This window comes from Nelusetta ayraudi, unplaced genomic scaffold (genome assembly GCF_046127955.1).
Source record: "Nelusetta ayraudi isolate G7.1 ecotype Tasmania unplaced genomic scaffold, CSIRO-AGI_Nayr_v1 ptg000017l, whole genome shotgun sequence".
NCBI lineage: Eukaryota > Metazoa > Chordata > Actinopteri > Tetraodontiformes > Monacanthidae > Nelusetta > Nelusetta ayraudi.
The window spans coordinates 761,028-774,833 of NW_027466067.1; the positions used below are offsets into that span (position 1 = coordinate 761,028).

The window sequence follows — 13,806 nt, forward strand, 5'->3', positions numbered from 1 at the left end:
ATGGAAGTTTATTTATAGTTCTGAAAAGACTTGGTGTGTGTGCATTGGTATACATAGTTGCTCAGGCACGTGCCATTGTGTGTGTGTGTGTGTGTGTGTGTGTGTGTGTTGGCAGGGTTTAGGGAGTTGCGGTGAGTTTGTGTGTTCAGGGCCGCTGGTGTGAAGGAGCAGTCAGAGCTGCTTCTCTTTTCCCCCCTGGAGGAAGAAGGTGTCATTCAGAAGAACAAGGCCCCTAACACACACACACACACACACACACACACACACACACACACTCCTGTGCGGCAACAGTGAGCTCAGCTTGGCCCGGTCTCTCACAACATCCCATCATCCCTTGGAGAATCCCTCTGGTCGGCAGTGACCTGTGCTGGGCAGTGGGGGGTGCTGATGGTGAGTTGCGAGGGTCAGAGTGTTTCCATTTAGGGGCCAATCAACAGCAAGCATTGAAAACAATGACTAAACAAACAAACAATTGAACAACTGATTGAGTTATTAAACAATTGAACATGTCAGCGCAGCTGCTGCGTCAGTGCGCCACTTTATTTACATTATCAATAGCAGATGATGCAACAAAAATCTTTATCTTCTCCTTCAACCATCGTGGGTTCGTCATGGTGGCAACCGGATCTCAGGGTTGAGTTCGGTCGAGCAGGTTCTCCGGGGTTCTTATCAAATCACAAGAGGTGTGAAGTTCAGCGTAAAGACAACTCGCTGGTCGCTCCAGATCTGATAGGCTGTCGCAACAGCTGACTGTGTTGCGTTCACTGACAGCGGGCAACAGCCTGCGATGTCGATTCTGAAGGCCTCAGTCAGATTTCATACAACCTGACAATATAAGCTAGCTCAAATATGATTTGATAGAAACTCTACCTTAATACACAACAAATGGAATTAGAAGAAACAAGTGGATATCATATAGCGTGAAAAGAACATCACAAAATAGCTTGACTATTATATTTACAGGACTTTTCTTGGTATGTTTGGACCAGCAGAGAAGGCCTCGCTGACCCTGAAGGCCCACCACCGATCTTCTAGTAATGACTCATCGGTCAAATAGCGTCGCAACACCTTCACTTTGCATGTTTTTCCAGCGGCAATGTTTTCCTGCCTGCACTGTTAACTATTGTTTCTCTTTCTTTTTTCCTATTAAATAAATCTTAGCAGCACAAAGTGAACGTCATCATACCTTTAATCCTAATCATAATTAATTGCATCCTTGCACTTTTTCAATAAAGAAAATAATAATAGCACCATATTTCCTACTTCCTGTAAAGTCATTATGACTAATCCCCCCCCCCCCCCCCCCCGCACAAAAAAAACTTGTTGCCAATTGCCTTTGTATAAGTGTTTTTTTTTTTTTTTCCATCATTTTGCTGCTGTATGTAGAAAATATGGAGACGCAAGTCTGGTTGTTGTCTGCCGCGTTAGTTACTCCAGGCAGGATATCATTTCAAGGGAGAGCCCCTCCCGTAGTTGGAGGATAAATCCAGGTAAACCGTTGGTATGTTGAGCGATAAATCTGGCCTGGGACTGCCAGAGGGCACGCAGGCACATACAACCACACTGAGGTTCCCAGAAACGCTGAGAGCTCTTGCAGTGTTGTCAGGTAGCGCGGACTGAGAGGGGAAGACTTCCCTCTGTTATATGTGTTAAATAAATCCTTTCTGTAATAACCCCCACCACCACCCCACCCGCCCTTGAAAGGTGATGGATGTGTTCTGGACCACCCCTCAGCTAGTGTCATCTCACTCTTCACCCTTGCTGATTTATACACTCAAGAGGTTCCCTCGGGGAGTCTGTGTAGCGTGTCTGTGCACGGCCTGTTAGCTGCTCTAAATAAGGAGAGGGGAGGAAGAGGAAGAGAGCTCATTAATTGTCTGAGATGTCATGTTTTTGCCTAGAATTAGGACAGGAAGTGGAAGTTAAGTGGAATCGGGTGAATTGATGACATTGGAGACATCTGAATAGAAACGAGTGAATTGCTCTCCTGTCAAGCAAATGTGTTTTGTTTTTTTGTTTGTTTTTTTAAGTCAAAACAGGTCAATGTTGACTGACTGACGTCCAAAAGAAAAAGTAAAGGAACCCCGACTGCGTCTCGTGTCTGTCTGTATGGACTAATGACGAATAACATGAGTGACATCTTGTGGCCATATCGTGAAAGAGCAGCAAAAATGTTACAAAAATGTTGCTGACTGCGACGACTTGCAAAGGTATCGCATGTCACTGAAGCTGTAAAGCTGACATCACATTACCGGTTAAACATAGCGGCTCCATGAGAGAGAGAGAAAAAAAAATGTTTGTTTCGCTAAGTCCCTGCTGAGTGTCGAAGGGTTTCACCCATTGAATCTGGTCCGTCCTTCCTTCTGTCCTGTCTATATATATATATATATAGAGATATATATATATATAGATATATATATAATGCCATGATTGCTCTGCTACACCCTTCATTATTCCGACTCCAAACCAGGTTATCGCCTAGTTTTAAAGCGGTAAATACAAGATGTATTGAAAAATGCAGAGAATCCCCCCCCCCCCAAAAAAAAAAAAATTATTATTTTTTTTTTTAATGCAAATCATAAAATAAGTTACTTTAATTTTGTTTTGTTATAATTTCCTTGCATGCTTTTGTGTTTTGACCACTCTGCAAGATGAGTAAAGAGTGTGGCCATTGAGAACCTCACAAAGTGGCCACAAAGAAAAGAACTCCCAGTCGTCTCTCAGTGTTTACAGTCGAGCTCTTTGCTCATTTAATAATGTAATTAATGGAAGTCAACAACAAAGACCGCACAGTAACCTACTGCATCTGAGTGCTGGCTGAGGCTCATAAGTATGGAATCGGTACAATACAGGAGTGGCTGGTTGCTTTGTTTGGGTTCCTGCCCACCAAGTAGTAGAGTGTAATGAAGATTCTGATGTTCTGGCCAAGCAATCACTTCAATTGGAATCGGTTAACAGTGAGGTTTTGCTGCGTAATGCTGGCGGCCGCGCAAATATCAGAGAGCAAAGTTAGGAAATCTTTAAAGATAAATCTTTTCAAAAACACATTGTGTGTGTGTGTGGGGGGGGGGGGGGGGGGGGCATTACTTGTCTCTGCATAGTCCACACCACACTACGGGTTGCATAGTGTGTGTTTAAGAGAATTAGTGAAAGATACTGTTGTCAGTGTTTAGCTTTTGCTTTACATGATTAAAAGTTCAATGTTTTAAAAGCATTTAAAAAACAAATAACAGGATTTTCAAATACAAAGTGCAGGAAAAAAAGATAGATTAAAATGCATAGAGTTTAATTAAAACATACTGTGCAGTATAATGAACGTAATAAAGGAAAAGAAAACAAAAGGATCAGAATAAAATATAAGATGAATAAAAGCACTCAATCATAAGCATAAGAAATAAGAACATAACCTGGATTTAACATTGAACATTCACACTTGGGGCTGACTTCACTTCCGTTGGCAACTTATTCCATTTGTGTGCAGCATAACAGCTGAATGCTGCTTCACCAGGTTGAGTTTGAACTCTGGGCTCCACTATCTAACCTAAGTCCTACTGGGTCTACATTCTATAAGCATTTAATTCATGTATTCGGGATCTAAACCATTCACTGACTTATAGACCAATAACAGGACTTTAAAGTCTATTGTATAGCTGACTGGGAGTGTAAAGTCTTGAGAACTGGAGTTATATGCTCTAATCTCTTTGTTCTGGTATAGTTAGTTAGTTAGTTAGTTAGTTTTTAACTACAGAACTAATTGAGAGTTAGTATTTATTTAGATTTTTTTTTTTCTTTTTTTTCTTTTTTGTCCCTTTATTCTTGAGAAGTCCTTGGCTGCAGCCAGGGTTACTCTGGGTACTCGCTGTTCTTGCCAATATACTGATACCCACTCCAGTCCGGTAGGTGGCGATGCTGCTGCTGCTGGTGGTGGCGGTGCCTACTGCAAATCAAACGAGGAAAAGAGGGCAGAAGACCAACAAGAGGAGTTGCCTTGCTAATTTTTGTACCAGAGATCCTATTCTCTTCTCTTTGAAAATAATATAATTCACAGTTCTACTAATTTCGTTCTAGTCCTGAACAACAGTGACAGGTTACAGCCGCCAAAAGTCGACTGGAAGGCAGCCTCGGGCGACTCGCTTGCTGACAACGGGCACTTTGACTGGTAAACACAACCTTCATCTCTTTACACAGCAGTTGTGTTTGCTTTAGACATAACATTTATTGTTGCATTTTATACGACGTCGTCGTTTGTAGTGACGTTTAAATTGTCTTTCGAAGCGATATGACGTGACGTTGACGATAACATGTAAAGTCAAACGAAGCAGACATAAAGCAGGATCATTTTTGTACATGTTGTAAACGACGAGTAAGCATGGGTTTAGTTTTTAAGGTGCCAAAGAGCTTTTTTTTTTTTTTTTTTTTTACCCGGACAGTTTCTTGAACAGACACGGAGGGATGCCGTGTCAAAAATAAACCAAAGCTCAACAGCTCTCAGCCAGGCCTTGCGGACTTGCGTTTTCATTCAGCCTCATATACACACAACAAAGGTCGTTTTTTGCATCAACCTAATACTTGACTCAGCACAGTGTTAATAGTTTCTATAACTCGGTCGTGTGTTCTTTCTAATAGTAATAGATTGTCAGCATCTGTAGTCTGTGGCTCCTCTGAAACTCCCAGGTTATTGATGACAGATTGATAAAAGTGACGGACCTTCTAAAGCAGGGGTGTCAAACTCAAATACAACAGTGGGGCCATGATGTAAAACTTGCACAAAGTCTCGGGCCAACAGTAAAGTTTTGCTTCAACTTAACTATGGAACAAAGCAAAGCTCAATAGTGTACAATAAATAACTTCATATTGCACATATGCAAAATCGAATTTCAAATGTAAAAGAAAATAAGAAAAAAATTGTCAAAATAAATAAAAATGTAAATGAAACTTGTATGGCTCTCTTTTTATTTGCAGCCTGTCCTGATTGAGCAAAGCATCCTGGGATTTGTAGTATCAGCAGTGCATGTGCTGCATAATACTGGTGGGCCAGCCCTAGTCGTGATTTCGTATTGCCTCGCTGACCAAGTATAATTACACTGCGGGCCAGAGTTGGACACCTACAGTATGTTCTAAAGTGTAAGCATGTGATCCAGGCTGATTGCAGTGGCCATGGAGCCTGCCTGCCGTAAAGACAAACCCAAGCTGAACTCCACCCCGACCAGAGGAGAGCGAGCCAAGCACAAGTCGGCCCAGCAGGAGCTCAAACAGCGGCAGAGAGCAGAGGTAGCGGCCACGTCACACTCCACTCTGTTCTCCAACACGCTGTCATCGATGGCAACTACTTTTATGTTTGATCAGTCTGTTTTTTTTTCTCTGCTTAATAAATGAAGCAGATAAAAACCAAAAGCACTTCCTTTCTTCTACTACAGATTTTTTTTTTTTTTTTTTTAATTTGCAGTGCAGAAACAACCGTCTTACTTGACCTGATTTTCAAAGATGATTTGAAAAGTTTTTACACATCCAATTGCAAATTTCCCCACCTCTACTGTTTGCTCACATAGTGAAATATTTGTTTTATTCCAGCCTCATTTCAAATGAATATATACATGATTACCATGATCATAAGAAGCAAAAGTAAAGCTTTTTCTCATACAGAAGGTTTAGACACAACTTAAGCTGACCAAATTCTATCCTGAACTATAATGTGCGATACTATACACAACCATAAACGGTATAGAACAAAATAAATGACAACGGATTGAAAGATCAACAGACTGAGAGGAACGTGAGTGAATAAAGTGTTTCAGTTCATTCTCACAAGTCAATAAGTCTATAAAGTTGCATTTAGCAGTTCAGTTAACAGCTAACAAAGCTACTAACACACACAAGCTACCAGAGACCAACCAAGAAGTTTTGTGTTGTGTTTTGTTCTTCTGTATCTGCTCCATGCCTGTGAATCAGAAAGTGAACCACTTTGCCACACAGCAACTTGCCAGTGATGCAACAAATACACAATAAACATTCTGAATAGTGCTTTTTTTTTATTTCTTTTCTTTTTTTCTCTCTGTCTTTTCAGATCTATGCATTAAACAAGGTGATGACAGAGTTGGAGCAGCAGCAGTTTGAGGGCTTTTGTAAACAGATGCAGGCAGCAGGAGACTCATAAGCTCCTCACCATACTGTCGTGGACCAGGACCGGTACCAGGACCAGAACCTGGCCTCCTCCAAGAACCAAATTTATACGCATTATCACCAACACAACCTCACACTTGTGTTTGACAATTTTCACTCTGTTTTTGAAGCCTGTGATAGTTCAACATTTTAGCAAACTGGTCTTGTGCCAGAATCCCTGTGTAGCAGCCATATGAGCAGGTTTACTTATCACAGTGCCTGTTGTTTTGAGATCCAGGTGGCACAGCAACAGCTGCGTGGTGATCAGAATGGAGATAAACAGCACAGGCCTCCCTCAAAACTCATCAAATCCAAAAACTACACACTGGATTCTTCTCAGCGAACGTATTGTTCTGAAATCACTCCGTCCCAGCAGGTACCTCTAGAATGTAGTTCCTGGAAAACACCTCCGTCCAATAATGTCACAGTATTGTCTGAACAATCAGGTGCTGATGTACAAACTCGTGTGGCTTTAAACGAATATAATGGCAATCGGGCAATTTGTCAAAAATGTTGAACTATTCCTTTAACTTGAATATACCACAAAGTGTTGTTCCTATAGGAGCCAAGTCAGGTCAAAAGCATTTCCTTGTTACGAAGTATTGGGTCAAAGGGCTTGTGGGCTCTTTTCCAGTGATCAAAACATGTTTCCGCTGATGTTGTCTTATGAAGGAACAGTATGTGTAGCTCTAAGGACAAATCATTGTATTGAAACAAAGCCTGTTTTTAAAAGAGGACTTTTTTAATCAATTTGCTTCCTTTGTACTTTCTGTCTCCTTTTACTGGTTGGACATTTCATCATTGTCCAACCTTTGTTCTTCTGTCACAACAGCGAAGAACAAAAGTGTTTCACTTCCTAACATATCACAAAGTAAAACAAAAAACCTTCAAGCAGGATGTTAGTAGCACGGCTGCCTCATCCAGGCCGTCGTCTCTGAGTCTCGCCACAATCTTGGTTACATTTTACCATGACAATGTGTTTGAATTTGCTGTTTTTATATTTATTTATCTGCACATTTAAGTTGTTGAGTTCACCTCTTTTTTGGCTCATCTTTCCCTCCTCATTAGTGGAACCTCTAGTGCAGCTTGACTGTTTCCCACATCCTGCGTTTGTTTTCTCTTTCTGGTGTTTGTTGCAATCAATTTTTTTGTAACTGACTTTTATCTTTATTTTGAATATTGCCCTTTTTCTTTTGTGCGTGTGTGTGTGTGCGCGCACGCGTGCGTGTGTGTGATCTTTTGTTTATTAAATCTTTTACGCCTGCTGACCGTTGCTGTCTTTGCCTCAGTCATGTGACGACGTCTAGGATGCCAAACTGGGATGTGAATGATCCAGTGTTGGGATGTAGCACTACACCATCTGTTAGAGCATATTTGTAAAGCTCTGGCGCACAGTATCATTATGTTTGGCCCGCAAGGCAAGAACCAATGACTGGCTCTGCAGGTATTTTGGCACGCCAGTCAGAACAAGACGTTCATTGAAAGATATTATTATAAATGAATTGGTTTATTGTTGTTATTTTATTTTTAAACCTATTAGGCCGTAGAAAAGGGTCACTGTTGACATTTAAATCAGAAGGCTGCAAATAAAAAAGAAGCAAAGGATTTTAATTCACATTTTATTTATTTTAGTGTGATTTAATTTTTATTTTAAAATTTGATTTTGCCTGTGTGCAATATTAAGTTTTAAGTTTATTGTCTAGTATTAAGCTTTGCCTGTTGCATGTGCAGGTTGAGGCCAAATTTGTTTGGGTCCATATTAAAAGTTTCACTTTTCTATGTGCAGGAAGATTTTTCCAATAAATATCAATGTTGGACCGAGACTTTGTCCAAGTCTTAAATTCTGGCCCACTGTGTATTTGAGTTTGACACCCCTGTAAGTGGAGGATGTGACGTTTCAAGCAGCTCCTGTGGATCCCTGCATCTCCTGGTGAGAAGACTTACTGAGTGAGTTCACGCTTGCTTCATTGTATCATTGTACTGTGGGACATATTTCAGTCTCCGTAACTAGCAAGATATGAGAACAGAGAACAGCTGTCAACTGCTCTGTTATAAACAAGAGAATTAGCCAATTTACCAGGACAAAGAAACTGCTATAACCGGGGGCTGAGCAACTCCAGGCCGATCTGTCACATTTTACAGAGCATCGAAACAACAATTCTGCAGTTCTGCCAGAACAAGGCTTCGCCACATCCACTTCATTCAAAAATGAAAACACAGCAGCAAAACTCACACTTTGTTTTTTTGTTTAGTTTAGTTTTTTTTTAATCTTGGACATTAGCAACTCGACTGCTTACAGCAACCACAGTCGTTAACAGTACAAGAAGCATCACAAGCAGTTCTTTGTCATTTCAGCTCAGCCAGGCTGAAATGCCAGTGTGGCTGTAATCTAAACTGAAGTCTCTATCGCAGCAGCATTTTTTCTTTTCATAATAGGCAGACTTAGATACATTTCCTCTTTAAGTATGCAAATCACTGCAATTCCTTCATTCTAGAGCACATCAATGTAGACTCCCTCCTTCTTTTGTCTGCTCCTTGCAATTGCTCCTGCGTGTGTGTGTATGTGTGTGTGTGTGTGAGAGAGAGAGAGCACTTTACATCCCATCTTTCTACACCTCAATAGTGACGTAGCTCCCAGTGACTCGCACTCCAAACCAGCCGTCCCAGAACTTGGTGTCTTGTCCTCCGTGTTCGAACAGGATGAAACGCATTCCTGGGCCGTAGTCGGTAAATGTGTGTGCCACCTGAGTTCAAACACAGGAGCAGAATGTTATCAGGTCACCTCAGTTCTGAAGGAGACCGTCCTAATGAAGAAGAAGGAAAAAAAACATTTAGGTACAACTGAGCAAGCTACAGTAACTGCTAATGACGTGTAGGAAATCAAATCAAAGTGAGGAGATATAGTTAGGGAGGAGGAGGAGGGTTGAGATTTCTGCTTTTACATACACATTCAGAAAATTTGTGCAAGCTTTTCTTTTCCTAGTGTGTGTATACTGTACAAAATATACATATATATACATATATATATACATGGGACAAAAAAAGTATTTGGCAGCCACCGATTCAGCAAGTTGTCCCACTTAAAAAGATGCATTGTATGATTTTCAAAGAATTTGTTCGATAATAATGCAGAAATAAAGTATTTAGAAACAAGCAAGAATTCTGGCCCCCACTGACCTGTTACTTTTTCATTAAGAAGCTCTTCTATCCTCCACCTGTTACCTGTGTTAATGGCACCTGTTTGTATTCGTCATCTGTATAAAGACACCTGTCCACACCCTCAAAACAGTCACACTGCAACCTCTCCACCATGGCCAAGACCAAAGAGCTGTCTTAAGGACACAAGGGACAAGATTGGAACTGGTCAATGACCTGAAGAGAGCTGGGACCACAGCAACAAAAGTTACTATTCGTAACACACTGCGTTGTCATGGATTAAAATCCTGCAGTGCTTGAAAGGTCCCCCTGCTTAAGACAGCACATTTGCATGTCTAAAGTTTGCCAGAGACCATCTGGATGATTCAGGGGAGGATTGGGAGAATGTCATGTGGTCAGATGAGACCAAAATGGAACTCTTTGGTATAAACGCCACTTGCTGTGTTTGGAGGGAGAAGAAAGCTGAGTTGCATCCCAAGAACACCATACCCACTGTGAAGCATGGGGGGTGGAAACATTATGCTTTTGTGCTGCTTCTGCAAAGGGGACAGGACGACTCATCCGTATTCAGGAAAGGATAAATGGGCCCATGTATTGTGAGATTTTGGGCAAACACCTCCTTCTAAACGTGGCTGGATCTTCCAGCGTGACAATGATCCCAAACACACCGACTGGGCAATGAAGGAGTGGCATTTCAAGGTTCTGGAGTGGCCTAGCCAGTCTTCGGACCTCAATCCAATAAAGAATCTGTGGAGGGAGTTGAAAGTCCGTGTTGCCCAGCGACAGCCCCAAAACATCACGGCTCTTGAGAAGATCTGCAAGGAAGAATGGGCCAAGATACCAGCCACACTGCGTGCAAACCTGGTGAAGACCTACAGGAAACGTTTAACCTCTGTCATTGCCAACCAGGGTTACATTACAAAGTAGTGAGGTAAACTTTTGTTTTTGATCAAATACTTATTTTCTGCACAATTATCAAAATAAATTCTTTGAAAATCATACAATCTGATTTCCTGGAAATTTTTTTTGACATTCTGTCTCTCACAGTTGAAGTGTACCCTATGATGAACACTACAGACCTCATCTTTTTAAGTGGGACAACTAACTAACCTCAAAATTCTTTTCCCCCGTATGTCTGGAGGGGACAGGGGTGGACAAACTTTTTGACAGGTGGGCCCCTAACAGGTTCTGAAATGTGACAGAGGGGCCGGAGCAGGAGCAGATGGATGGAGTGTTTTGGTGACCCACCTTATAGGAGGAAAAACTATATAATGGGATATGTAAGAAAACACGTCCTTAAATGTCAATTGAAAATGAACAAAAGCAAAGTTTCAACAAAATCTGTGTCTTTGAAGCTATGCGGTATTTAGCTCTTTATTGAAACAATTCTTAAAACACTGAAAAAAGGGATGAAATACAACTATTTTATGACTTACTGATTATTCATATCATTTCTTCAAGTTCAGTGGACCGGATTTAAAAAGCTTAACGGGCTGCATATGGCCCCCCCGGCCATAGTTTGCCCATGCCTTCCTTTGGGGCTCTGTATCGCAGTGATGGCGAGCTCCCAGAAGTCAACTGGTCACTGCAGGCGTACCTGTTTCCACGAGCAGTCGTCACTCTCGGGATCGAGCGTCACCGGCTCGGCCTTGAACTCCTGGATGACGTCTTGGTTCTCACTCAGCAGACTCGCCGTCATCTCGTAGGTGCAACCGCAGTCGCTCCTCCCACTGTACCTGCAGGACACACAGTATCACCACCTGCCAGCCGGTGGCCCTCAGAGGCGCCCGCTCCCACCCAAGCGCACACTATGGCTGTGTCTCAATTTGTTGTCTGCATTCTTCGAAGCCTGCATTTGAAGACCAGTTGTGTCATAGCACTGCGCGAAGGCTTGTCCCAATTCGCTAAAATTCGAAGGACGCTCCAAATGCGTCCTTGAAATGCACCCTACTTTTAGCCGATTCGAAGGATGTACCGCTACTATCCTTAGCGTCCTTCTGTATCTTTCGGAGGACCTGAATTGAGACATAGACACAGCCACAGCCACAGCCTATCTCTGACGACTCCAGACCTCCAGATTCCAACATGGCCCCCATTTATTTCAATGTAGTTGTTCACTCAGCGCCAGACGGCAGAAAAGTTTTTGACTTCGGCATTACAGCATGTAGCACTTCCCATCATGCCTCTGTAACTCCCATGATGCATCAGGACGCGTCAGCCAATCAGAAGGAGCTGAGCCACAGCAGCAGGTACAACGCCATTATGTCACGCAGGGAATCTAAAACTCTTTTCTGCTGATTTTCTGGCCTTAATATTTTTTTGAAAGGCTAAAAGATCACGACTGAAGACTCTTCGATAGAAAGATTTGCTATGAACTACGTTTCAGGTCAAAGGTCGTCCTGTCAGCCATTTTTTACAGGCCTTTGTATTGCAAGTGGCCACTGGGGAAAAAATTAGTGCGCCGCCATATTGCCGGTCCGGTATCCAGTTCTTATGATACATCCATGGTCGGCTCTTACCAGTCCCCAACCACCACGGCGGGCTGGGCGTCCAGCTGCTCCGCGGTGAAGTCCTCCTCCAGCAGGTCCACTACCTGCCTCTTCAGACAGCGCCTGATTGGATTAGATGAGAGTGCAGAGACATGGCACCGTGTTGATTTAAGCGGACAAGTACAAGTGAGAATGATAGACAGATAGACAGACAGATCGATAGATAGATAGAAAAAGCTAAACTGGCAGCTGACTCAACTCAAAGGAGGTTGCAAAGTATTTGGTCACTTGGTCATTGCAGAAGTTGAAGCCGCAGTCTCCCGGCATGTCCTCGACCTTCCACTCACTCCCCCCATTCTCTGTCAGGTCCCAGTACTGTAGCTGCTCTGGAAAGAAAGAAAAAAATAATTGAAGATTAACTAATGGCACACGATCACATTTAACCAAGTCGAACCTGCCATACAGTGGTTAACAGTTTTAGGAATAGCCTGAACGCAAGAATGTGAACTTGGATCAAGTACCGTAAGACAGAAGGTTGATAAACGAACAGTTTGAGGTTCATTACAGTTGATGTTTCCGAGATGTCAAGGTGAAGAACACATGAGGGGAAACTGAATTAGAATGCGTAAATGTGTTAGCATCTCGCAGTTGTGGGGTCAATTACAGTTAAATTTGTAGCCCAACTTTGTTTTGTCAAATGAAGATGAGATGCGATCTGACCTTCCCCACTGGGATTCTTCAGCAGGTTCTTGCCCATTATGATCAACTCACAGTGGAAAGTAGGGCCTACACAAAGGGAAACATCTTACTGATCAATCAGACACATACTGCTCATGCAAACATGTACAAACAAACACTGCAGTGATCAACGCTGGCTCATCAATAGTTCAGTCAAGAGAAAGTCTTTGGGTTTCATTTTGTTTTGTTTAATAAAAAAAAAAAATCCTACACAAAGTCCCATCCCGACCCAAACCTTAATACACTCTCTGCTGACTGATGCACAACAGACAGAACATAATAGCCACCCAACCCACTGCGGACAATGCTGAATAGAGGAATCACAGAGTATCAGCCAGGAATCAAACAGTCAGCAGGAAAAGGCTCTGCCGGCGTCCTGATGTGGACACTCAGCGTCATGACGTTCTGTTGGTTCCACACAGGGCGACACGTCTCTGCTGGTGTTTCTCCCAAAACACTGGGAACCACCATGACACCATTTTGTGCGGACACGGAATTAAAATGAATTTCCTGAATGTTTTCTGTATCATGTCAGAATGTGTTAAACAGTCACAGTCACAGTAACATTAAATGTAACATTAAATGTAACAGTCACAGTAACAGTAAATGTAACAGTCACAATAACAGTTGCAGTCACAGTCACAGTCACAGTAAAAGTTGCAAAGTCACAGTAACAACAGCAGTCACAGTAACAGTCACAATAACAGTTGCAGTCACAGTCGCAGTAATATTCAGAGTTGCTTCAGATGAGAGACAAAGTGTAAGTGATGATGCCAATGGGTCATTTCTGCACATCAAATTCAAGTTTGCTGCATTAAGCTGCTGCATTTCCCCTTCAGCCCCAAACTACTGAGTCATCTGGCCTTGCTAAGCTGTAGGTGAGGCTCACACATTACACCAACACCACACACTGTCCAGTGTTTGTGTGTGTGTGTGTGTGTGTGTGTGTGTGTGTGTGTGTGTGTGTGTGTGTGTGTGTGTGTGTGTGTGTGTGTGTGTGGCATGAGAGGCAAGAAACATGGTACTCACTCACAGCACCGGGTGCGTCAGTCTGGCCTCACCTCACAGCCGAGCTCCTTCTGCAGGACAGCAACACTCCCGTGACTCTGCAGCTTTTATAACCAGGGAGGACACACACACACACACACACACACACACATACGCAGTGAAACAGACAGGAGGTGGGGGGAGGCTGGATGTGCAGAGCTCAGTTTCAACCACACATTTAGCAACAAATGCATGTGGGAGTCAGCACATCAATAAC

General features: G+C 42.5%; 2 protein-coding genes across 3 annotated transcripts; one reads left to right on the forward strand and one right to left on the reverse strand.

Moving 5' to 3' along the window:
• The first annotated feature begins 3,933 nt into the window (after nucleotides 1-3,933).
• svbp (small vasohibin binding protein) lies at nucleotides 3,934-7,429 on the forward strand. The gene is made up of 3 exons (XM_076024414.1): nucleotides 3,934-4,159; nucleotides 5,142-5,271; nucleotides 6,065-7,429. Exons 2-3 carry the CDS (start codon nucleotides 5,158-5,160, stop codon nucleotides 6,152-6,154), a joined length of 204 nt encoding a protein of 67 aa, XP_075880529.1. The 5' UTR covers nucleotides 3,934-4,159; nucleotides 5,142-5,157; the 3' UTR covers nucleotides 6,155-7,429.
• A 999-nt stretch (nucleotides 7,430-8,428) lies between these two features.
• Nucleotides 8,429-13,796, reverse strand: fbxo2 (F-box protein 2). 2 transcript variants are annotated; one of them, XM_076024429.1, is made up of 6 exons: nucleotides 13,576-13,796; nucleotides 12,525-12,590; nucleotides 12,064-12,190; nucleotides 11,835-11,927; nucleotides 10,913-11,051; nucleotides 8,429-8,903 (listed from the first exon to the last, which is right to left on the reverse strand). In XM_076024429.1, the coding sequence occupies exons 2-6, from the start codon at nucleotides 12,559-12,561 to the stop codon at nucleotides 8,769-8,771; spliced, it is 531 nt and encodes a 176-aa protein (XP_075880544.1). In that variant the 5' UTR covers nucleotides 12,562-12,590; nucleotides 13,576-13,796; the 3' UTR covers nucleotides 8,429-8,768. The 2 variants fall into 2 exon arrangements, with proteins under 2 accessions (XP_075880544.1, XP_075880543.1); XM_076024428.1 differs by having other exon boundaries at nucleotides 8,430-8,903; nucleotides 13,572-13,796.
• Nucleotides 13,797-13,806: the final 10 nt, after the last annotated feature.